The sequence below is a fragment of the Ursus arctos genome, unplaced genomic scaffold, assembly GCF_023065955.2.
Source record: "Ursus arctos isolate Adak ecotype North America unplaced genomic scaffold, UrsArc2.0 scaffold_7, whole genome shotgun sequence".
Lineage (NCBI taxonomy): Eukaryota > Metazoa > Chordata > Mammalia > Carnivora > Ursidae > Ursus > Ursus arctos.
Genome location: NW_026623089.1, coordinates 66,610,894 through 66,636,774, shown reverse-complemented (window position 1 = coordinate 66,636,774; position 25,881 = coordinate 66,610,894). Strand labels below are relative to the sequence as shown.

General features: G+C 50.5%; 1 protein-coding gene across 1 annotated transcript in view; it reads right to left on the bottom strand.

The window, feature by feature from the left end:
- Positions 1-898: 898 nt before the first annotated feature.
- CAPN9 (calpain 9) overlaps positions 899-25,881 on the bottom strand; it is a 40,530-nt gene continuing 15,547 nt past the window's right edge. The window contains exons 7-20 of the mRNA XM_026504200.4: positions 23,392-23,477; positions 21,332-21,409; positions 19,819-19,979; positions 18,696-18,853; positions 18,319-18,527; positions 15,486-15,522; positions 14,399-14,479; positions 12,393-12,450; positions 10,781-10,845; positions 10,277-10,345; positions 9,914-9,992; positions 8,076-8,192; positions 5,395-5,459; positions 899-2,523 (exon numbers count right to left, since the gene is read on the bottom strand). Coding sequence (XP_026359985.3) covers positions 2,497-2,523; positions 5,395-5,459; positions 8,076-8,192; positions 9,914-9,992; positions 10,277-10,345; positions 10,781-10,845; positions 12,393-12,450; positions 14,399-14,479; positions 15,486-15,522; positions 18,319-18,527; positions 18,696-18,853; positions 19,819-19,979; positions 21,332-21,409; positions 23,392-23,477 — 1,290 coding nt within the window. The 3' untranslated portion in view covers positions 899-2,496. The remainder of the gene's footprint in view (positions 2,524-5,394; positions 5,460-8,075; positions 8,193-9,913; positions 9,993-10,276; positions 10,346-10,780; positions 10,846-12,392; positions 12,451-14,398; positions 14,480-15,485; positions 15,523-18,318; positions 18,528-18,695; positions 18,854-19,818; positions 19,980-21,331; positions 21,410-23,391; positions 23,478-25,881) is intronic.

Here is a 25,881-nt window from a genome sequence, read left to right as displayed (position 1 = left end):
TATCTGCTTTTGAAAAAAATGTGTATTTATTTTAAGTAGAGTTCTCTAAAAATGTCTATTTGGTTGACAAGTGTCATTCAAGTCTTCTGCATCTTTGCTGATTTTCTATTATTTGCTCTATCAGTTACTGAAGTGAGGTATTGAGCTAATTGTTCAACTATTTCTTTCAATTCTATGCATTTTTGCTTCATAAATTTTGAGGCTCTACTATTAGACAGTATTACATTTATAATTGTTATATGTTCCTAATGTATTTTCCCTTTATCTTCATGTAATTACCTTTCTTGTCTTTAATAATATTTTTTATCTGGAAGGTAAATCTGGCTCACTTATTGCTGCTATTGGCACGGTATGCCCTTTTCATCATTTTACTTCCAACCTATTTTTGTCTTTTTGTGTGAAGTGTCTCGTGTAGACTGTAGCCATTGAATCATGCTTTTTAAATCCATTCTGATAATCACTGCCTTTTGATTATAGTGTTTATCCATTTATATTTAATATAATTATTGATGTGCTTAGATTGAGGTCTACCATTTTGTTTTCTGTGTCTCATTTTGAAAATGTATTCCCCCTTTACTGCTTTTGTGCTAAACAATTCTTTCTAGGTATACCATTTTGGATTCCTCTGTTGCTTTACTGCATTTTTGTTATTTTCTTAGAGGTTGCTTTACAGATTACAATATGCAAATTAATTTATATCATCTACTTCAGATTAATACTTGCTCAATTTCAGTAAAATATAGCAATATTGCTTCAATATATCTCAATATCTTCCCTTTCCTTTGTGCTATTATTATTATATATCTCTACATATGTTACAAACCTAAGAACACAGTTTTATAATTATTGCTTTATATAATCTTATGTCTTTTAACAAAATTAGAAGAAAAGAGAAAAATCATTTATAGTCTTTTATATTTACCCACAGATACCATTTGTAGTGCTGTTCATTTCTTGCAAATTCAAGTTATTATCCAGTGAGACCAACAGATCAGGAGACAATTGCTATTGAAAAGGTAACTTATTATATTCACCAATCCCAGAAGGAGGGGCATGCCATGCCATACAGAGAGGCACCAGGGTTGGTCAGGAAGCAGAAGGAGCAAGGGGAAAGTGTGGGCAAGGTCTTTATTGCGGTTTCCATGGGAAGGAATGGGTGAAGCAGGGTAAGCAATCTGAGGATTGGCTAGTTTGAATAATTTCAGCAGGCTCTGGGGCATGGAAGTGTCCCTAGTTGTGTGAAACCTGGCCCTGTGGTGGTTAGGGCAGGTGGATTGTGGCCTGGAGTGTGAAAGTCCCATAGAGGAGGTGGTTGGGGTGTGGGCTCTGGATTGGTTGGCTTGTATACGAAAGGCACACTTATAGGCAAGTTGTTTGCTATCTCTTGGAATTGACTAGCGCTGGGAAGGGCAACCCCTCCAGGGTCAGCAAGGCCTCAAGATATCAAATATCAAATACAGAAACTAGAAAACATTGTTATTGCACGATGCTCCTATCCTGCTTCCATTGCTAGGTGAGCTCAGGGAAGTGTTGGGAAGGGAGAGGAGACCATGTTGCCCTGGCATCTTTAGCCAGGAGACAGGAATCTGTTGAAGCTTCACTTCTCACCTGATCTTCATCCCAACCATTGTCCCCCTTCTCTCTCTGCACACCCCTCCATTCCACCTCACCTGCCACAAGTATATAAATAAGAAAGTGAGACCTAGCATTTACTGAGGCAATATCATGTTATTTCCCATTATTACAATTTGGTGGGATTTTCCTATTCAGAGTCGGGGAGCTAAAACAAGCCTGGTCTACTCTGTTCTTCCCCATCAAGGTAGAAATAAATGCAATCCAGTCTGACCTGAATCTGGACTACTGAGAAGAAATAACATTGCACCTGGCCTTCTGACCCAAAGCTTTAGACACAAAGGATGTCTGCACTGGACAGAGACTGTCTTAGTTACCACCTCTTGGAGGAGGAAATAGGGATTTTCATGTTGTTCCATTCTTACAAGTAAGCATCCAGAATTCCCCAAGGTTTGCCCCCAACAAGGAAACACACCTAGGATGAAGAAAATGCTTAATTATGACATCACACCTTTCCGTTCTCATCTCAGGCCCCAATACATATATAAAAACATTGTCCTGTATAGGATGTTTGAGTATAATGATTGACAGTCCACTGAAGTCAGGGCTCTGTGCACTGAGTTACACTGGAAAATTAGTACTGGGAAGAGGTGGGGAAGGTGGGAAAGAAATTGCTAACAATGCCTGAACCTGAGGGTTAGGGCACAGGTGGTGGCATCAGCCCCTCTTAGTGCAGTGATTGTACAAAGTAGCATAAAATCAGAGATCATAGCTGAGTCCATTTCATTCTTCCAAGATCAGGATGGTGGGGCAGCAGGAGGGAGGAGAAGGCTGGATAATGGGAGGAGAGTTCTACACCAAGAAACTTTCACGGTCCAAAAGTCAAGACTCAGCTGGACAGACTGCATCCTTGTCAGGGAAGCCTCAGATGTTCATTGTCAAGTTGATGAACTGGGAACAAAAAGACAGAGCGAGAGAAGAGTTGGTTACCCCTCAACTCCCCTACCAGCCCTGGTTTGTTTATGTCATAGCAGTTCTGCCATCCGATTTGCCTGTGAATATGGACTTCTGCTTCAACAAGAAATATATTTTTAAAAAATGAATTCCCAGCACTTTCAGTTTTCCAGAGGTCCTGAGATGTTTCTGAGTTATCTCAAGTCAAGTGCAGATGGTGAGAGAGACAGAATGAGAGAGAGAGAGAGAGAGAGATGTGCTTTCTCCCCAGCAGAGAAGAGAGCCTTCCTGAGGCACCTTGGGCAGGACAATATGAAGTGCCTTTTCCTCTTTGATGAGGAGTCTCCTGAGAGTGAGGACAGAACTGGTCCTTCAGGAAGAGGCTGCAGACTTAGCATCCAGGGCTCTTTACAAGTGAACTGGTGGAGAAGTTACATGCAGTTCCTTCTCTATCCTGAGGCCATCCTGCCTCTTCCTCCCCCTGCCCCCAGCTTTCTTATCACAGCATGGTCATGGGGGAACACGATTATGTGGGATGGTTTCTTCTCTCCTCTCTGCCCTACTTCCTGGACACAGCGTAGGCCAAGGCCATGGTCAGGGAAGACAGCTGGGTGAAGGAAGACACACAGGCTCTTTTAGCAGAGTAATGGTAGGTGGGGCAAGGATCCGATTGTTACCTAGGTGGATGGGAGGGGGCTCTTGAACTTCACTGCATACTGGACTCATGGGGGAATTTTTTTACAATATCACTGCTTGGGTCCCACCCAGAGAGATTTGGACTTAATTGGTCTGGGTCATGGCCAGGCCATTAGGATTTTAAAATCTCCACAGGTGATTTGAGGATGGCCGGCTTGAAGGGAGAGAGAAGACTCAAAGATTTGTCCTATTGTCTTGGAAATGGACAACGTGGGTGGGGGCAGGAGCTTCCACCAGATGACTTGGATCTGTTGAGGGGAGGCGGACAGGATAGAGAGCTCTTTCAGCCCCCACACCTGTGGACACTTGGTTTGGAAGTGACACCTTGACTCTGAGGCAATGGAACGCTTCCTCCATGCTTCTAGTACTCTGAAGACTTTGGCTAGAGGGTGTTGAGTACCAAGCCTGCCCACTCTCCCCCTGCACTCTGAATAGGCTGCCACTATCCTTTCTTCATGCTTAATAGTGGCCAAATCTTGATGAAATCGAGAAATCTGGGTCTAGGGGGTCCCTCTTGTATTCATAAGGGCCCAGTTTGAGTATGCACATCTTTCTTTGGAATCCCTCCAGTGTTTTATACAGTTATTGGTCAGAGGAGTTATATTCATTGAGTGTGTTGTGTGCATTGAAGTTTAGAGAGAATACTAGAAAAGGAAAATGCCCAGTGTCTGTCCTCAGGGAAATTACAGTGTATCCAGGGATCTGTGATACACACATGAGAACATTGGTGATGAGCCGACATAATAAATGGCCAAATTATATGATAGTTTTAGAAACCAAAATTTGGTGTAAGATTAAGGCCTTGATCTCTCTGCAGATGGGGAAACTGAGGCACAGAGCAACCGAATTGACTAAAATCAAAGAATGGGGGGGGGAGTTTCAGTCCCATCTAATACACACTGTCATCAACCTCTTTATCTTGATAGTCAATAAAGTGGAGCCCAAATCCAAAGTTCCTACTGAATTTGGAAATGAGCTATTATTTTTGGTGTGAATGTGGAAGAGGGTGGGGAGGGAAAAGAGCTCAGAGATGGGAAAGAGACACGGGCTGCCAGCTTTGCTACTGGTAGGTTCAGGGAAAGCAGAGCTGGACAGGAAGACATGGGGAGTGAAAAGGGAAAAATGGGCAATAGAAATCACGGGAGCCAGTGAAGGGAAGCATTCCATATTTTCCTCCCTGCCTTTGGGCAGGAGAATGTCTAACCAGCATTCTCAAACTTCTGTATGTGTAGGAATCATTGGGGATCCTCCTGAAACAAGATCTGATTCAGCAGGTCTAGGGTGGGGCTTGGTACTTTGCATCTCTTGTTTGTTTGTGTGATTTTTTATTGTACTGATTTTATTGACATATAACTGACATATAACACTGTAAGTATAAAGCGTATAATGTGTTGACTTGATACATTTATATATTGCTCTGTGACTAGCTAACACCTCTTGCAGGTCTCATGATTATCATTTCTTTTTTTTGTGGTGAGAATAATTAAGATGTAATCTCTTAGCAACTCTGAAGGTTATAATAGTCTTGTGGGCTGTAATCACCATGTGGAACTCTGCATTTCCAACAACTCTCCTTGGTGATGTGCATGCCGCCGGTCTGCGGACCACACCCTGGGCAGCCGGGAGGGATGGTCCACACCTGGGACTCCTTCTCCAAGCCTCTAAAACTCTGATCCATGCTCTTCCCCCCATACTTTTGCTGTGGTTAGCCCTGTAACTGGCAAAAGTTGTGTCTTTCTCAGGGTTTTTGAGGTGTGTGCCTATGTGTGCATACACGCACGCACGTGTGTGTGTGCACCCCCCCCCCAAGAATCATGAGACCCACAGGACAACATGAGCAAGGGGAGCGAACAAATCGGAAGCTAGAAGGCCGGCAGGCTGAGGAACCCATATGGCAGAAGGAAGAGAAGAAGAAGGCAGGGTTTGCTTGCTCACTCTGTTTCAGACGATTAATCACTATGTGCCTCAGTTTCCACTTCTGCCAAATGGGGCTTCTGTTAATCCTTAGCTCACAGGACTATTGTATGATTGCACTGACAGCTAACTGACTGGTATCTAAAAAATATCAGCAGTTCATTGTGGTTATTACCCCCATGGCTACGTGCAAACTTCGCGTGCATTCGGCAAACGTTTGTAGAGCGGGGGCTCCGCCTAGCCCTGGCTGGATCATACCTCGTTTATGTTGAGATGAATGAACTCCTTGTCCTCGTTCTTCGTACTGAGAGCCTGGAACACCCCTGATAGGAGAGACACGAGAAATGCATCATTGTGGGAACAGTTCCTTCAACAGATTTCTTTCTTTCCCAGGGACTTCGGAGCCTGCAGGGCCTCCCGTGGAGGAGCTGCTCCATCTGGTGGTAAGGAGGGATCTTCTAGAATGGCCGGCCAGACTCAGGCTGACTACACGGGGATTTCTGTTGCATGGTGGAGGCTCCTGAATTCCTGGGATGGCACAGCTGGTGGCCTTGGCATTGGGTGGCACGTGCTGTCCTCTACCATATGCCAGTCAGCTGGCCAGTCCTGGACCCCAAACATCTCCCCTATGCTAACTTTTTGGGGCTCTGTAGCTCCACGGGCCTTCTCCCCAGAGAAAAAGCACGCGTACGTGAAGTTTTGCATGAGTCTTGGAAGCCATTCAATCTCTACGAGTCCCTAATGAGAAGGTGAGCACTGTAGGTGCCCCCACACATAGGAGGAGCAGGGGGAGGACGGGGAGCTGGCTGAGCTGGACTCCGCAGCTAACACACTGAATAACCTGAAACCTGCTTTCCTCTCTGGGCCTCGGGCTCCCCATTTAGTCAATGTGGTCAAGCCAGTCAAGTCTGGCTTCCCCTACGAGTCTCCCAGGAGCTTCAAAAATACAACAGAAAGGGGGAGGGGGCTGTCCTAGAACAAAAGAGACAGAACCCAACAGCCAAGTGCAGCGAGCAGATCCTGAGACAAGCGAGCACACGTGGAAAGACGGCCTGGGGAAGTTCAGCACCGGCCAGGTCTTACGTGACGGTGAGGGCTTACTGAGAAGTGTGTTGGGGTACAGACGGCACGAGGGCTGTGCTGAAAACAAGCCTGCCTGTTAGAAATATTTACAGAGGAAAGGACTGAATTTCTGAGCTCTGTTATCAAATGATTTGAAGAAAGTATACGTTAGAAGAACACACGAGAGGTCAGCAGGACGATCATTGCTAAAGCTGGTGCAAGGCGCCGGAACCATCTGGGGGATTTTTATAAACAGAGATGCTGCGTGCCACCCCCTTGATTCTAATCAATTGGCCTCCTGTGCAGCCCGGTCATCACAAAACATGTTTTCCTTTGAATCCCCTTCCCCTATTTTGCCCATCCCCCACCCCCAGGTCATAGAAATTTTTTAAAGCTCCTGGAGGGGTTGTAATGTGTGGCCAAGTTTGGGAACACTGGTGTGGGGCCGATGGGGACTGATTGTTATTCTTTATACCCAGTGTATGATTAAAATTTTCGAGAATAACAAGTTTAAATAAACCTGGGGTAAAGCCGTAGCTTTGGTATTCTAAAAAGTTCTCCAGGTGGTGGATCTAACGAGAGGATCCCAGAGTAGGACGGTGTGAAGTCTAAAGTGCCTTCTCCCTAATATTCCTTGATTTAGTAAGAACAAGCTGGGAACCCCCTGTCAGGAAGGATCGGGCTGAGGGGATTTGGAAAGAACAGGGGCAGCTGAGAGAAGAGAAGCTACCAAATTTCATTCCTTTTAGGTCTAGTGACTACCTTTCAGGGGGGCCTCTAAAATGCACCTCTTACTAGCCAGTGGTAACTACGCAGAGAACGCCCAGGCTCCTGGCTTGGTGTGCAAGGCCCTTCAGCACCTGCTTCTCAAATCATCACGATCAGCCCACACATGCGCCTTACTTGTCCACAAGTGCGGCTCTCCCCGTGGGAGACAGGCTGGTGGGGACAGGCCTCAACCGGTAATCATGTGTGTTCTAAGTGTCATAAAAGAAGCAGAGGGGGCTCTGGCACGGTAGACCCGAGCAGCACAGACCCTGCTTTGCTTTAGCGGGTGTTTTGAGGTCACCTAGCACACACCCTTTAGAAAATGCCAAGCAGGACGGGTCCGTGATTCATGGGGCCCAGTGCAAACAGGGAATGTGGGACCCCTTGCTAAAAAATGATGATTCAAGATGGTGACACCTAACTGTGAAACCAAGCACGGGCCTCTTCAGGGGAGCAGGGCCCTGGGCACTGACACATTTCGCTCCCCCGCCCCAGCCATGGCCGCCACCCCGGTGCTGGGTTCCAGGCCCCTGGATGCTCTTCCGTCAGCTTCAACTTAGTGACAGTGTGACAACAAACTGTAAATTCTAAGGACCCCCTACACATAATCTCTCTCTTTTCTTGGGGTAACACACCTTGTTTGGGAAAATCTGGTCAGCATCTAGGGCTTACAAAGCACAAAGGTAGGGTGGAGGGAGGGGGACGGAGGGGGAAGGAGAAGAAGAGGAAGAGAGGAAGAGAGAGACTCCTCTGCTTCTATGCATGGATTTGACCCCAGATTGGACCTTCCCTCAGGTGGGAGTTGGGAGCCCCCCCATCCCATCCTCCCTCAAGGACACTGCAGGGGTACCCGTGGAGAATGACTCTTAGCAAGCTGAGTGGCCCTAACGCAGAGGCCGTGAACGAGAAGATTCTTAAGGACGGCGCTGCAGAGAAGACTCCCACGCCCCCCACCCCTCAGCCGACCATGCACAGCGATCACACGACAGAGCCTGTCATCCCAGGATTTGTCACTGTCTGTCTGTCACCCACTCCTGGAAAGGAACGGGGGACACAGGGACGCCCCCACCCCCTGGGGCCCAGGGGGCGCAGCCCCGCCAGCCACTCACGGCTCGCGTTCTCCAGCCGGACCAGGCAGTTGAGGAAGTCATCGAAGCCCAGCTGCAGCCCCTCGTCCGCGTACCGGAGGACCACCAGCTGCAGGAGGTGATGGCTCAGCTGGAAGCCTGCGGGGGAGGGGAGGAGACACGGCCCGTCCTGGCGGGGCCCCATGGGGCGTGCCTTGGGGCGCCCCCAGTCAGTGCTCTGTCAGCAGCGGGCTCCCTGTGCTCAGCGTGGGCGCGGCGTGACAGCGTGCCATCTCCCTCAGGCGCTGGTGGACTCGGGAGGTCACGCTCTTGGTTTTGACATGCACTTGCCCCTTGTATCTTGCTGACTTCTCAGGAAGCCTCACTTGGGGGAACTTTGCACTGGACAGTGTCTGAGCCCCTCTCCCACCCTCCCTACCCCGCCTCCCTTCCTGGAGAGCACTTTAACCCAAAGGTGTGGAGGGCTGTAGAAATCATGTTTCTAGAAGAGATGCTGCTGCCCCCAGAGTGCCGCCGGGGCAGGGGCTCGTTCACACACCCAGGCCGAGCCAGGGGCGGTTTCTTAGTTTCTCCAGGATTCCTGTCCTTATTGGTTGAATGAGGGCTTTAGATAGGTAAAGTCACTTCAGATCCAGCATTAATGCTTCAGTGTCTAACCTACACCCTAGGCAATCGCCCCCCTTGACTTCAGTCTACACTCACTTTCCACGGAGTGTTCAATGTACTGCTTAGCCGTCTACCGGGGTCTTCTCTGCTCCTCAGCCCCAATCCTGGACAGAGGAGGCCAGTCGGACACCGAGAGCAGTTTCTGGAGCCAGCCAGCAGGGTCGGTTGCTGGCAACGCCCCAGATCCTAGCATCTGCTCTTCATGGGGCTGGAGGAGGGGAGAGCGGGGGCACCCTCCTGCCCCCCACGTCAGGCTCGGAAAGACTCGGTCACACCCCTCCTCGCTGCTCTGCCCTCCTCCCCTAGAAACAGGGTCACCAGCCCCTAAGAAAATCAGGCCCTCCTCATCCATGGTATTTTCCACCATATAACTAACCTTGTTGTTTTTCCTCCCTTACATAGGACCCAAGACATTCCCGATTTTGGACATTCTGTCCCTTAATCAGACCGTGAAGCTGACAGTGCTTCCAGATGTTTGGCTCACCTGGGAGGCAGCCTGATTCTAAGCTCTGGCAGGGCCCAGGGCGCACATCTGTGAGGCGTGCTTGGAACTTGGCAGGGGCTGGGGGCTGCCGTGGCCTCAGAACCATGGCTGCGAGCAAAGGAGGGCCGGGCCCCAGAGACTAGGGCTGCCGTGGTGGTGATGGCCAGAGGGTGAGGGACACCACCCGGCTCCCACCCTCCATGTACAGAGCTGATATGAAGTGTGACTGCACTATCTGGTTGGGATTCCGTCTGCTGGGGGCAAAGCCAGGGACGGGGCTGCTGGTGGCAGAGGAGCCCCATGAGCTCCCCCGTGACCCTGAATCATGGGCTTGGGCACGCCCTGCCTCATCCGTGATCATCACCATCCGAAAGCAGCAATTAGACGTTTGGAGGCACTGCGGCTTACCACCGAAGGGTCAGGCCAGGGCAGAAAACGTGGCCAGAGGTTGGGGAGGAGGTCAGGCTAAGGTCACCCTTACTGGATCCATTTTAAAGATTCCTGCCAATATCACACGGTGGTTTAAAACACGGGCCCTGAGCGAGTCCTGAGCCCGAGGCCTGGCTCTGGCATTCACCGGGCTGGGCCCTCAAGAAGCATGAACTCGGCGCAAGACCGGCCAACTCTAGGGCACGAGAAGCAAGGGGCCGTCCACAAACAGTCCCTGGCCATGCGCAGCCCACGCCTGACCTTCCAGGCTCTGCTTTACCTGCAGCTTTCAGGACGGTCCGCAGCTCGTAGGAGGACATGGTGCCCGACTTGTCAGCATCGAACTGAAGGAAAAGGTTCTGTGGGGAGGACAGAGGCACTGAGAAGCAGAGGGAGGGCACCCGAGGGCGCCGCCCTTGGCAGTAAGTACATCACAGCCTGCCCAGGAGGAGCGGCTCCTCCACCTTCTGCTTCCCTCTTTCTGCAGGCGCCGAGCCCTGCGGTGCTTCTGTTCGCGTGAGACCAGAACTGGGGGATCCCGTCACGGTTCCCCCCCCTCGGCCCTTTCCCTTGGCCACTGAAAACCCCCTCCTGCTCCAGGCTGGTGCGGTCCCCAGAGGCCATGGCCGGCGGGGTCACATACTGTCCACGTCTTCAGCTTGTCCCAGAATGCTTTGAACTCCCCGAACTCTAGCTTCCCATTGCCACTGGTCTGTGCCGAGCACATTAAGGAAGGAAGGAAGACGGGTTTCAACCCAGGGTGCCTCGCGGGACTTCAGGGATGGAGGGGCAACCGGCTGGCCTGGGGGACCGGTGACCCGGAGTCGGGGCTCCTAGGGAGGTGGCTAATTATCAAGCCACGCATCCCTGAAGACAGGACATGGCAGGGGTGAGCACCAGCTGGTTCGAGAAAGCACATCACAAAAACACATTTTATTCCCTTAGCTGGGTCCCCGAAGTGGCAAGAAGACCCCCAGGTCCCTTCAAAAGGTCTACGCCTCTTGATTCCGTTCTAGTTCAAGGGGCTGCCCCGTCGTGGGATGTGCTCCGAGAAGAAGACTATCCTACTGGTGAAGGGGCCCCATTCTAGGAGGGTCTGCACGACAGCAAAACACAGCCATTTCTGCCCATGGACTTGGAAGGATACATCCATTAGAGAAATGATGTTTTTACAGGAAATCAGGCTTAGCTTCTTGAATTGGAGGTCCTTTTCTGAAATCACACATGACACAGAGTCACTGGACATGTGATAAGATAAACCTATTCCCTGCTGTTGCGGTCGGATCCGGGGCTGCTGAGGGGGAGACGAGCTCGTTCTCAGACCGCTGGTGAGAGTAGAGACGGACATGGACTCTGGGCAGGAAAAGCTGCACGATATAAAAGACGGGAATATCTTTCCATTCATTTATCCTGGTTTTAAGAATCCCAAGCAAAGAATGACAAATTCAGATCTTTATCATTGGGTTGTTTATAATGGCAAAAATGTAGAAAGGACAGAAATGACCGACGGGAGGATAGGAGCAGAAAAGGTTATGTGCACAGGATGGATTGTTACACGGTCCTTAAGAACCATGTTTTTGAAGCACATTTAATGACCTGGGGGAAATGCTCATAAAAAGTTAGTTTAAAAGGCGGGATTTGAAATTATTGAAGAAATCTGAATACTCGGATGCCGCTCGTCAAACAGTCACTTTGGAAAACAGCTGGGCGTTTCCTCAAAATAGGAAGTACAGAGTTACCATGTAAGGCAGCAACTGGCTGAGGTGATACCCAAGAGAAGGGTCCACACAAATGACTCGTCCACGAACGTTCACAGCAACATTATTCATAACAGCCAGAGAGTGGCAACGACCCACGTGTCCATCGTGAGGAATGGAGAAAGAAAACCCAGCATACTCCTTCAATGAAATGTTATCCAGCCACGAAAAGGAGTGAAGAAGTCCTGGCAAATACTACAACGTGGGTAATTCTTGAAGACATTATGCTAAGCGAAAGAAGCCAGTGGAAAGAGAGCACAAGAGGGAGGAGAGGGAGAAGCAGGCTCCCAGTGAGCAGGCAGACTGACGCGGGGCTCAATCCCAGGGTCCTGGGATCATGACTTGAGCTGAAGGCAGATGCGTAACTGACTGAGCCACTCAGGCGCCCCAACTGATTTTTTTTTATCTGAAACGTCCAGAATAGGTAATTCTATGGAGACAGGAAGTAGATCAGTGGTTTCAGGGGCTGGGGGAGGGGGGGAGTGACTGCTACTGGGTACAGTTTTTGGAGTGATGGAAGGTTCTAAAATTGGTTGTGGTGATGATTGCACAATGTTACAAACACACTGAAAGCATGGTGGGTGAATTGTACAGTATGTGAATTATATCTCAAAGCTGTTACATTAACAAAATTGTATCCATAATTTAATGACAATTAGTGTGTGCACGTATACACACACACTGAGAGACACGCACCGACGACACATGCTACACACACACGTGAAGACACACACGTGTATCTTAAGAGTGGTTAGAGTGGTGGTTTTTGTCTTTGTCTTTAGGCTTTTTTGCATTTTTATGGCATTTTCTACCATAGCTGGCATCATTTCTGTAATCAGGAAATAAGCAACAGAAGCTATTTTGAAAGTCTACCTAAAGTCAGCCCTGGAGAGCAGGGAGCCCGGGGGAGCTGGAGGAGAGCTGGGCAGCAAAGTCACAGGTCACACGTCCCCTCCAAAGGAGCCCTGGGCTCCCTGATGGGGGGGCGGGGTTGACACTTACTCTTTGACAGCACGGCATTTAAAACATATTCTAGTTCCTCCGCTGTCACCTCCATGTCCTGTGGAAGGAAAGACGATTGTTTTTCATTGGCCCTTAGTGCCCTCTTTGCTACTTGCTTCCAGTTCTGAGCTGGATTTGGCTCAAGTGACAAGCCCGGCCCTCAGGGACCCTGCTGCGGGCCCATATGCCCGTGTCCCATGACTGCAGCCCACTGAACTTCTGGGGGACTCGTGCACCCAGCCCAGAAAGGATGGACAAACTGGGCCGGGAGAGGCGAGCATCCCCACCCCCTGAGCTAAAGCTCCCCTCGTGGCACCTCTGTTGGAGGACCTTCATGTCTGGGTCTCCAAGTCCCTGCACAGCAGAGCTGCCCAGAGGGTAGTAAAAATGCCCGTGCTGGGGGCTCACTCCAGGGACCATTTCAATCGGAAGACTGGGAGGATGTCCCATGGATTATTTTCAAAACCTCTAGGGTGAATTCAGAACCACTGATCTCGGGCGTCCACCAAGTCCACGAGATCTCAGCATTCACGCCCTAGAAGCTCGTCAGAACTGTGGAGTTTCAGGCCCTGCTGCAGAGCTCCTGGCGAGGAAATCTGCATTGTGCCAGGCTGCTCCGGTGAGTGTTAGGTGCGTGACTGTTTGAGTAGCACGGACTCAGAACTCTGGTCCAGGGTTTTGGGCTAGGGGTGCAAAGCAGTCGCCTGTGAAGTTATTTCCGTATGCGCCTGCCCAGGTTCCACCCCGAGCTTCCGAGGCCTGGGGGATGGGGTTTGGGGTGTTCAGCCCTAGAGGACAATCACTGATGCAGCCCAGGACAGAGGAGGCCAGAGATGAGGAGCCACACGGCCGAGTCATGGGCCCCTCCCAAGAGAGCAGAACTGGAACCAGCTAGCTGATTCTACAGGTGCTTTTTGGTTGTTAATAAAGTTGGAAAGAATCTCCCGCAACATTCTATCGCTTCCCTTCCAAACCCGGGTCTCCATTTCTGGCAACTTCTGTCCCTCCTCAGCCGTGAGGAGGAGCTCACCCAGGCGCATCCTCCAGCCAGCACCCAAAGCTGGACGTTTACGGCTCCTGTCCCACCCGGCCCCACTCTGTCCTGCCCGGGGCTGCCAGTGGTCCTGGGAAGAGCAGATGGCCACTTTGCCTGCTGTGGCTTACACAAAGCCACACGAGTCCCCATTTTTCTCCACCCAGACTGCTGTCCCCAAGTCTCCCTGCCCCCATTTCTTACACTGCCTGAAATCCCACCATCAGGGCTCCCCACCCCGAAACACACCTCTTTTATGATTTAGGAGACCTGGCAGGGGAAGGAAGTGAATGTAGTCATTAGCTCCTGCCATGAAATGGTCAATCAGGCTAATTTTATTTATGGCTACGAGGGAGCACAGGTGGGGTAGTTTCTAGGAGAATGGAACCTGGGGTGAGAGATACCCAGGGCCCCCAAGAGTGGCCAGGGCCCCCAACAGACAACCTGACAACAGAAGGGGCAAGAATGGAGTAGGGGTCGGAGAGCGGGAGGTGAGGGACAGATCCTCTCCTTCCCCAGTGTCTGGCCGTGGCCAGAACTGCCAAACAAAGCCATACCGCTGATGTTACCGGACAAAAATCACGTTTGCAATTTCGTGAGGACATCCCCGAACAATACCACCTTCTACCAGAGCAAAGAGAACATTCTAAAGGCAGCGCTTTGTGGGTAGAGTGCAATGAGCCACCTCTTCAAAGCTTCCTCTAGCCTTCCACAGAAAGCCCCTGGGCCGGGCTGAGCTCCTTTGGGGGCCATTGCCCCATCAATGGTGGCAGACCCTTGTGAGGGGCACGGTGCGGGAGGTGGTCTTTAGAGCCTCCCTAATGACCAGGCCTGGCCTCGTGTTGGCTGTAGCTCCACCAGGCCTCCGGGAAGGGCTGCTGACAAACACCTTACATCATCCCTGGGCAGTGGAGGAAACCAGGCCCCTCAGCACTGCAGGGGGTCAAGGCCAAGGCAGCGCGGCCAGCCCTACCTCACCGGCAACTTGTTCAAACAGGGCGCGGAACTGCGGCTCCTCCTCTGTCTCCTGGCCAGCTGGAGTCGGCTTCAGAGGCTACAAAGCAACCAGAGGGACTTGCATTGGATCCACAGACGCCACTTGGCGTTTGCTATCCCAAAGAAATAACACGAAAAAAGAGGCGTGCACTGCAGATGGTCTGGTCCTGTGGGAGAGGCTGGGACCTCACTGCTGTGAGGAGGGCCCGGGGCGGGGGCGGGGGAACTGCCTGGAGCGTTAGGAATGGCTGTTGGATTCCTTGTGAAGGCTCTTTAGAGGGAGACTCCGAGGGACGAATCAGGGGGATTTCTGCAGATAAGAGCGCTAAGGGAGGGCGGAGTCCTGACCGAGTTGGGGTCCCAGCCAAGGTGGTCACGGCTCCCTGCACTTCCTCTATCTGCCCCCCATCACTCTCAGCTGTAATTACTTGCTGAGCCATCTGTCTCGACAGCTGGTGAAATCTTTGAGGGCAGGAGTCTGTCTCTCACAGGCAGCCCTGGGTCTAGCGTACGGAAAGAGCTCGGCAAATGCGTTGGGTGTTTTAGTTTTGATTTGTGCAGATCAGTGCTGACTTTGGAAGTGTCAGACTGTGCCAGTTTCGCCTCAGCACCTCTTCAAAGACTTACAGCCGCCGCTGCCCCCGCCCAACACACATATTGTAGGGAGGAAGTCACGTGTTCCTCCAAGTCCACTGTCAGAGAATCTACCAGCCACTCTCATTTTCTTCTTGATTATTTTTCTTAAACTGAAAGCATTTTAAAGACACCCCATCCCTTTCGGTGGCAGCAGCCGCCTCTCAGGGAACAGGGAGAGTTGGTAGCACAGAGAAACATCGCTCCAAACAGAGTTTTCTTCAGAACACCTACGTCGTTCCCACGCCCGGTGAGACATGAGAAACTAGAAGGTGCAAGGCTTGTCCTCCACGCGGTTGGGATCAAGGTACTCACCGGATCGCAGATGAACCATTCCCAGAACTTCAAAGTTCTGAATGACACTGTGAGTGAAGGAAGCTCTGGGGACAGTCACTGAATCCCACCCTCCAGAGTAAAATGTGAGGGCTCACCTCCGGAAGGTCAATGTCCACGTCTCCATCCATGTCCCTGGGGGCAGAAACACGCTGGCTCACTTGTGGATTAACTTCCTCTCTAGGGTCTGCAGCACTCACGGGCCCAGAGGTAGTGGAAGTTTCTGGGCCACTGAAGCCCTTCTTTTTCCACGATGGTTTACATTTCATAAGGCCCGCAGACCCCCTGCATTGCCCTCCCTCTCTCCCCCCATCACTCAGACCCTGCCCAGCATGATAATAAGTGGGAGGCAGTTGAGCCATCAGCCAAGGAGAACTTGTAAGTTCTGGACTTCTAGAAGTGAAAGAAATTGAACCAGCTGCCATCCCCTGTTTCCTGGATGCCCTTTAACAAGGGATATTTATAAGTGTTACATAGGATAGCGGAGCCCAAGAGGACCCACAAGTGAGGCAGATTCATTATGCACACCCCATGAGCCCTACATCCCCAAAGGAGATTCAGTTCCTTGACACGGTCATTCAGTCTAGGAAGGATGAATTCTTTCTGGGGGAATTGGAAAGATCATAGGGCTAGTTGAGTCAGAACTTCATATTCCCCCCAAAGCTCCTCCTTTATCCCTGCCCTCCAACACTGTGGGTGTTGGAGGGGTGGGGAGGCTGTGTGTGTGTGTGTCTGTGTGTGTGTGTGCACGCTTACGTCTGGGGAGAAGGGGACAAATAATAGAAATGTTTATTTTCCTGTTCACATATTTAGGGGAATCTACAGTGTTTGGGAAGCAGTGATATTAAGAGGAGGAGCAGGTTTCAGCCTTGGGTGATGCTAGAACATTTGGAAGAATCTAATCTTACAGAGGAAACGGGAAGCACTCCCCGAGAAAAACTGCTAAAACTTCAAAGGAGATACCAGTGAGCAAATATTAAGATGGAACGAGGCTAGTTCTCCTTTCTTCCTCATCCCCTGGGCACGCACAGCAACGCTTTTCAGAGCTTTTATTCTTGTTGTTAGGATCCTCTCCTGAGAGTGTAGCCAATGGAAATAGGGTTCCATGTGGTTCTTCAGTCACTGAGCTACAGAGCCAGTGCTCTCGATCCAGATCACAGCAGATTAAAGGACCTCATGGGGGGGCAAGCGTGAGTATGGACTTAGTTTTGCCATGTTGAGCCATCTCCCAATGCCCAGGACTCTGAGCGCACCCCGCTCGGTCAGGGAGTACAGGGGTGGGGCAGGCACAGCCTGGCTTCCCCTCTCTTGTTCTTGCCGCCCACCAGAGCTGCCCATCTGCACGCCTCTCGTGTGGGTGCTTTTGTGTGAATAGATCCTGGGAAATCATCCTCAGCTTGTACCAGTATCCAGGAGAAGACTGGAGAACAACTCTCCAGCAGAATTTTCCAAAATCAAAGAAAGATCTTTGATTGCTTCTATTTAGCTGAGGAGAAGGAACCACGCCTTTTCTAATCAGCTTGGAAAACCCAACCAGGCTGGACAACGGGGGTATTCTCAGTGCCTGCCACTGATCCAATCCTATCCCACCAAACAAAAAATAGAACCGCAGGCTACGAACTCACAGCGGGCGCCATCTTGTTGTCTAAGGCTGGTCCCTAGTTGGGGCTTGATCTAGCTCCAATGCAGAATTAGCCAACTTTGCCATTCTGTGCCATCTCTAGAATGTCTCTACTGGGAAAAGAAGTGAAGGCTTGTATCTCGAACTGTTTTTTTTTTCCTCTGCCACAGAGCAACCGATAGCAAAAGGGTAGTAACGGGAAACTTTTTGTACAAATATCTAACACAAAATAATTTTGCTAAGGCGCTGTGAAGGGGAGGGGGCAGAATGTCGGGTGTGAAAAATGGAAGGCAGGCTTGTGCAGTGTAAGCACTTGACAATTAGCATTTTTGACTGTAGTGTAAGTGCCTGGCATTAAGTTTTTGACGGTCGAGGCATCCATCTCAAATAAACACACTGCTGCTACACAGCTAGATACAAAGCCCGGCCACCCACGAAGTCCCCTCTTTTTTTTAGAAAGCTCTGGTAGACCATTTGACCCACTGCTTGCTTTTCCTTTGAGCACTTTAATTCCTGCTTTTATGTTTGAAGTTCACCAATAGTGAACCTGCGAAACCCTAGGCCCCCACCCTTGACCCCAATAAAGGCAGAATCCCAGGCCTGGGTGCATCTCTCTCTCTCTCTACTCAGGACATCACTGTGTGGCCCCAGGGTTGCCGTGTACTCTCCAGAACCTGTAAGTAATGAACCCTGCCTTTTCAAAGTTCCTCGGGATGCATTTGCAATCACGAAAAGATCCACAGGGGTCAGTCTGGCCCCAACGTTGACTCCGGTTGGGAAATATTTCTGGGGGCCCACCATGGTACAGACCCAGGTGAATGCTCTTGGGCATTCCTAGCTGATAGCATCGCTGTCCATAGGCTGAGACCAACCCCAAACAATCTGGCAACATTTATTTAAACTGAAGCTGAAAGAACAGGTCATTCAGGAAACCTGTAATAGTCACCGCCTTCACTGTATTCAAAAATGAGTCTAGCACTTTTAAATGTAGGTCCCACTCCAGAAATTTCTTGAGAATAGGGTCTGGAAAATGAAGAGCTCCACCCGAGAGGGTTTGGCAAACATGATTCTGGGAGTGGTTGGAAAAAGCAACTTTTCAATGGCTTGTTTGAGGGAAGGAAGGAGCAGAACTAAAATGGAAACATATCCTGCTTTGCAAATGGCAACCCATTTGCAAAGAAACCCTCCTGCCTGGTTTCTCAGGTGGATCGTGGAGAAGGGAAGAAAAGTGTCATGGCCCCAACAGTCCCCTGTGACTTCCCAGGGACTGAGCCACTAAATAAAGAGGAATTCTTGAGCCTGTTACTCACTGGGTGATGGCTTTCTTCTCCGAAAAGATCCTCAGGCAGAAATCGGCTTCCTGATGGGGCTCAAAAGTGCTGGGAATCAGAATGTACTCCCCAGGGGGCAGCTTGAAGCGGTCAGAGACTTCTCTCAGGTTGATGAAGGTTTTGCTTCTGGCCTGGGAAGCGTGGTACCTGAAGAAGTCTTTGTTCAGGTGTTCGTCTTTGCCGGGGCTCTGCAGTGGGAACGTAAGGGCCTTGGTTCTATAAGGAGGGCCGTTGGTCTTGGGTATTTGGACAGAGTTGGGGGACTGACCATTGAGTCTTGGGCACGTGACCGAGGAGGAGCTGAGAGTCCAGCACTTAGACGGCGGACTCTGAAGAGCCACTTGGTTCCTACCCACCTGGTAAATGGCGTAGCCAATGGTCAGCATGTCGGCTCCAAACCTCTTGAGTTTCCTTCGATCTTTCTGCATCAGAGCTACGAGGAAAGTGCAGTCCTCCTGCCCCTCATCTTTCTCAGTCAGGGACAATTTTATTTGTGGATTGGTCCAGAAGGTATCTGCCATTTGAAAGAAATGAATTGTTTCATCTTCCTTTAAACACACACCCACACACACATACACTGCATCCACCCCCACCACATCCTCCCATACCTGAGAAAGTCATTCATTCATTTCTTCTTCCCTGTTGCAATGGTCCTTGCGCCCTACTTCCTGTAACCCCAGTGAGAAGGCCAAGTACTCCCCTTCCATCTCCACCTTCTCTCAAGCCATTTCCCATGCAGCTTTTTAAAGACATTCTTCTGGGTCTATGGTTTGCTCCATCTTATTTTTCCCATTTCAGAGGAGAGTGAGGTGCCCCTGTGGTTGTACAAGGGGGGCAGAATCCACCCCACCCACAGCTCCAAGGGTGAACGCTGATTGGTTCATCCTAGTCCCTCTTGCTGCGGAGAGTTCAAACAAAACCAATCAGCCCTCAGCATCACCAGGCAATATGGGTTCAAGGAATTCCCAGTTAGAGGGAAGTTGAGGACTTTCGTTGGATGAGCCTCAGGAGCTCTGGCTGTGCACAAGTGAGGGCTCAGGAAGCCCCGGATGCTGCTGGCAGCCCGCCTGTGACTCTAAAGAAATTCACACTGAGGAAGAAGTCAGCAGAGGAAGGAGGGCAGAGCAGAGAATTCCAGACCAATGGGTTGATTAAACTATGCCTGAAGCCCACCCTGCTTCTCCTCTGAACTTTACAGTCATGCAAGGAAAAAATCCTTTTTGTTGCTAAACTAGCATGAGTTGTGTTTTCTATTACTTGTCATGGAAAATAACTCAAGTGGCCAAACAAGTTTCCCTGAGCAATTCTTATCCGACTTCCTGCTATGTCTCGTCTCTGCAGCCCTCACCAGCCATTCCAGAAATCCTACTAACTCCACACTCAGGTTTTCTCTAGGGTCCTGGCGCTGACCCCCCGACATCCCCCAGGCTGGACTGGGCACTTGGCAATGACAGAGAGAGTGACAGGCGGACTACCAACCCAGGAAATTGCGACAGCCCCCGGCCGTGGAGCCCCGCACCCAGCTTCCTTGATGGACCGTCACCTCCCACTTGTGGAGAGCATCTTCCTCCAGGGCGTCAGGAGTAAGGTTGCAGATTTCCACTTTGTCAAAGTGGGCCTTGAAGTCCCTAAACGCCATCCTGCAACAAAGTGGAGAGACACTGGGCATAGGAGGTGATGGTGATGCCATGATCCATTCATTTGCTTAATTATCTAACCGACCGGTAGTGAGTGCCCACACCTGTCCTAGAGGATGGGGAGAACTCAGGTGTGGGCAGACAGAAAATACATAAGCAAAGCTAAGGAAAATCCAGGTTCAGGGACAGCAGCCCACCCCTTGCATCTAGAGTGGGATGAAAGTGGCGATGTGCGGGTCAAGGCTCTTAGGAAGTGGGGATGTCTCATCCAAACTTTCCTGTCTTTCCTCTTCTGCTGGCTTCCTGCAGATGGCTGGGTGACCCTGGGGGATGGTGGAGCCACACAGAGGGAGGGTCTTGGGTCCCTGAATCACTGCCTGGAGAGAGCCACCACAGAATAGGGATGTCCTCCTGGACTGTTACAATGAGTGAGAAATAAACCTTATTGCATTTGCATCTTTATACATTTTGAATCTACTTCTTACAGCAGCTGGTGTTACCCTAAGTCACTGATGCCTTGAAGTATGGCCCCACCATGACAGAATTCTAACCTATGTGGTATCAGCTTAGCACTTAGCCAGGTTTCAAGGAAATATTGGAGCTGGAAAATAGATATCCACATTACAAATGGCAATATACTTGTTAAAACTATAAAAATATGGAAGACAGAGGCTGTGCCTAAGGGGAAGAGGATGGAAAAAGCTAGAATATTAGTGTGTGCTGGTTTTTGCTTGCTGTGTTTAATAAGGAGTATTAAAGAAAAAAAAAAAGTGAGCTCAGGCAAGAATTGGCTGGTTTGCTCCAGGGAAGAAAGCTGGACATCAGCGATGTTTGGTCTTGCAAGGTTGGAAGACCCGACTGTTTTTTGGACCCCACAGGAAGAAATAAGATCAAAAGAAGCTTTTAGAGAGGAAGGCCCATTAAAAACTCCTAGTTAAGCAAAGAGATTCCACCCTGCAGAAAGTCCAGATTAGGACTATTTCTTGCCCACTGAGGTCTATATTTTTGGATCCTCTCAAGGTTGCTGCCTTCAGGGGCCCTTGTCATCAAGTGGGACAGGGGAGTAGCCCCTGGGAGCACTGGGGCTGCCTGTCTGTCTTCAAACACACCATGCAAACTTGGGTGATGGGTAGTTCAGAGGAGGGGTGCTGGGCTGGCATCCAGGCTCAGCCCCACGTTCATATCAGAATCTCTGCCAACCTGAGTGAACATAAGTGGCTTGAGGCCAATGTGTTTGATTCACTAAAGAAACTGAACAAAAATAGACAGAAAGGCAGCAAGCCAAGGGCTATAGGGCACTGCGCTCATACCCATTATGCAGCTAATACGGAAAGGAAAACAGACGAGCACTGTACCAGAACTCGCCGTCATCCAGAGCCGTGTGACACAGGCGCTTCTGCTCAGCTGGGCCCACGGAACGCCACTCGGAGGAGCTAGGAGGGGTAAGCAAAGTCGGCTGAAACAACACTGGCCTTGGCGGGGCGGGGTGTCCCTCCTGAGGAGCCAGGGTGGTGGCTATGTGGGGAACGATCCTGGTTAGCCCGGAAACACCCCAGGGGAAAGTGCGCGTGCAAGAGCAGCCGATGGTAAAAGGTCCTCGGGATCACGTGCAGCCCCTCGGTAGGGGATTATCATGGGACCATCATAGGATGCTGGACACTAGCAAGGTAGCAGAAACTTCCAGCTGGAAGCCAGAAAGGGACTGACGTGTGCCCCGGAGCGTCTCCTGATCTCTCCTCTTTATTTGTAAGTGACGTTTCGAAAAGTGAGAATAATATCTTATGTTTGCTGGGGCTTGACATGTCACATGCTGAACGCTTTCTTTAGGTGAGATCACCAGGAAGCCTCCAAATTCACTGTGTCTCTGTGACCCCCACAGCTGCCTCCAGAGAGTTTCGGCTGAGTAACCAGCGCCGTGGTACCCACCTGACGTGGCCACCACCTGACGTGGCCACCTCATCCACAGCCTGCAGAGCTCATCCCGGGAAGGACCCAGAAGCCCCTCTCCAGGTCCTGCCTGGCAGGGGCAGAACAGCAGCACCAAGAGCCGTGACCTTCTGAGTGGCTCACCCCCCATCCCGGGCCTGCCCGGCTACAGTGCTTCCAGTACTTCCCTCGTCACTGGCAGGGTCAGGAGCAGGGATCAGGATGGGGGCCTGCCCTCCGTCACCCCGAGGCTCAGTGGGAGCGGGAGGCAAGCTCGCTTCCAGGCTTGACCCCAGTAAAGGCGCTTCCCTTATTTCTCCCTCTGCATGTTTCCCAGAAGGAAAAAGTGGCCCACACGTCTACACACTATGTTCTCTGAATGCAAGGACACTGTAACAGCCTATGTGTGATATGCAGCGGTCTCATTAATTCGATTTCAGTATTACTGTTCTTTCCATTTCTGCCAGGAGAGGGAGGCCGATCTCTTCCCTCCTGTGACCTGCTCTGGTGTGAATCCAGTTCTGCCAAAGGCCCTGGGCTCTGAGAAGGCAAAGCAGGGGGAAGGTGGTGGGACAAGAGCCGTGATGGGACCACAAGCCCCCGCAGGGGTGTGCGCTGCGCTCTCAGGCTGGAGTCAGCTTAATAGCGACACAGACACACCGACGGTTGGTGACAAGGTGGCCTCGTTGTGATCTGAGGACAAACGCGGCTCAGTTTCCTTTACTTAGGCTCTAGACATGCTGCGGGTCTCCCTGGAGTCCCACAGGCTGTGAGTGGACAGGGGTGGGACAGCAGCGCCCCGAGATGGCAGAGTCCTGGCTGAGGGAGGAGGCAGCTCAGGATGGCCCTGCCCAAGCACATCGAAACGTTCCCAGGTCCTAGCCACCTGGGCCGCTTCCCAAGGGATGAGGAGGGGACACACACCCGCGAGGGAGAACTTTCTCTATGACTGGGGGGCCGAGGAGATAACCCTGGTTGCTTGCTCTGTCAGGGACGCATTTCCTGTTCCGCTTTCTCTGTCTCTCTACTGGGCCGCCGGGCCTCTGGTCGATGGCCAGTGACCAATCAGAGAGAACCCTCTAGTGACCTGCTTGGCCATATTTCAGGGATTCTCACACCTCAAACACTCACGGCCACCCCCACCCCCACACGTACGCTCGTGCACACATACACCCTGCCTATTGGGCTACTCGTCACTGGAGATAAAGCCTCTCACCACGTCAGGGGGAGAGGACATCTTCCACGGGAGGGAAAGTATCCACTGACATAAATACAATAACTGGAAAGGTAAAAAAGCCATTATAAGGTGTTGCATTTTGACTGCATGGTGGGCCAGAGGGCTGAGGGAGGAAGTAGGGCAACCCCAGCAGCAGGACCGCCCCTGGAAAGAGAGCCAGGAGGGAACTGTGGACACAGTGCCCCTTCTTCATAGGCCTGCAGAAGCCAGCCCCGGGGCTCTGCGCCCCAGGAAAGCAGAGGTGGGACTGACCTGTCACTCCAGGACCCGGTCCATTCAACCTGGCCCCAAGGGTTCCGGACCCTGATGAGCTCCATTTTCTGGCCTCGGAAGTTTACCTAGAGGGGAGAAGTATCAGGGCCATGTGGAATGAGAAATTCATGCGTGAGCTCTGGAGCGCTTCACCTCCAGCCACGGCTGGCTCTCCCCAAATCCTCTTGACTATGACACACAAAAGCCATGTCAAAACTCCTCAGTTCTTAACTAGCCCTCGGAACTTTCTAACTCCTGGTGAGCACAGCGGCCAGCATCACCAACAATGTTATATTATTCATCACCCCAGAATGGATACGTTGCATCTGGGAAATAAAGTAGAATTATAAATAATAAGAAATTAGTCCATGGGAATCTTCCAATGAATGCGTTTTCTCTCTGGACCAGAATTGCCCTAGAGGCAGGGGCCGAGTCTTGTTTATTGATGTATCGTCAGCATCTAGCACAGACAGAGGTAAAGAGCGGTTTGTCCAAAGTGCTCAGGGACCTAGGAGTGAGTTTTCTTCATCCTTAATATCTTACTCACAGATGAATGAACAGTATACAGGCACACTCCGGGATTAAACAATGATAAACAAAAACCACTTCCCAGTCTTCTGAATCCAATATTCTCCCTTTTCAGGTGTCAGATGAGGATTTCTGCTGTCCGTATGGACAGTAAAGAAAAAGACTCAGCCCTGCCCCTCAGGCCCTGCCCCGGACCAGCAGAAAGGACCAGCGCATTTTAGAAAGATTTTGGAGGAAAGAGAGTAGAAGTAAAAGACTTTTATTCATCAACGAACCAGAAATTTGAGCTCAAAACTCTTTATCCTCATGCATTGGGCACAAATCATACTTTTGATGTGTAAAGATTAATTTAGTATAACCTCTCCAGGGCCCGGGAAGTAGCTGGCAGCTCAGCATTCAAGATGCTCGTTAAGTGAAATGTGCAAGGAAGGTGGAGAGAAAGGAAGAGCAATTGAGTAGGTGCGACGGAAGGTTTCTATTACTGGAAATAATATTTGGAAGATGTAACATCAAAAATCACATGCCTACTGGGGCCCCGGGTGGCTCACTCTGTTAAGCGTCAGCCTTCGACTCAGGTCATGATCTTGGGGTCCCAGGATTGAGCCCCGCATCAGGCTCCCTGCTCAGTGGGGAGCCTGCTTCTCCTTTCCCTCTGCCCCCCACCCCACTTGTGTTCTCTATCTCACTCGCTCACTCTCTCTCTCTCTCAAATGAATAAATACTCTTTAAAAAAAATCACATGCCTACTCAAGTGAGTGATTGGCAAGGCATTATGGACAGGGAAGGAGGGGAAAGGAGCCTATGCAAATACCTCAATTCTAGAGAATCCCCACCCTGAATGCTCTGCTCACAATCCCCTGGTGGGGAGAGAGGACAGGCTTCCTTCTGCACTCCTCACCCCCACTCCTCTGGACTGGGTTACTCAAAGCGTGGGCAGCAACAGGAGAGACCAGAGGAGCTGCATTTGCTACAGACCGGGTTTGAGACTTGTCCAGTAGGAGCACGAAGTGGGCCTTTGGACTTGACTGAACTTGACCCTGAAAGAATGTGGCCCCTGTCTCCTTGTCCTCCTCTTCCATGTCATCCCCTTCCTTTCTCTTTCCCACATGTCCCTTCAGGAGCTCTTGTCCAAACCAGGCACTCCCTAGAAGTCAGAGGGGTGCTGTGTGGGGTCTAGTAGCCCCTGGGAATCAGTTCTACCCTGAACTATGGCTGCAGAGAATGGGACTTTTGATGGTTATTTTTATGTGTCAACTTGACTTGGCCACTGGTGCCCAGATATTTGCTTATACATCATTTTGGGTGTGTCTGTGAGGGCGTTTCTGGATGAGATTAGCATTTGGATTGGGAGACTGAGCAAAGCAGGGGCCCCTCCCCCATGTGGGTGGGCCTCATCTAATCAGTTGAAGGTTGACTAGCATTATAGAAGGTGGAGGAGGGGCGAATTCACTCTCTGTGTCTGACTGCTGAGCTTGGACTTTGGTCCTCTTCTGCTCTTAGACATTGGTTCTCCTGGTTCTCAGGCTTTTGGACTTGGACTGGAACATCCCCACCCAATTTCCTGGATTTACAGCTTACAGATGGCAGATCATAGGACTTCCCAGTCTCTACAATCATGGGAGCCAATTCCTCATTCTCCATCTATTTATCTATATCTATTTATCATCTTTTGATATCTTATTGGTTCTGTTTCTCTAGAGAACTCTAACTACTACAAGAATTAGGGAAGAAAAAAAAAAAAAAAGGAAAAGAAAAAACAAAGCCCAGACTCTCACACCAGCTAAACCAGGTTGGTACTGTGGTGGAATCACATGTTTCTCTCGCTCTCTCTCTCTCCTGTTTGCTCTTTTGGAGTCCAACCTGTCTCCTTTAGATTGAGACCTTCTCTAAAATGTCGGAAGGTCTGTGATGCACTTAATCAGTATAAGGGACTAGCAGGGCTGAGTCTATTCCTGGACCGTG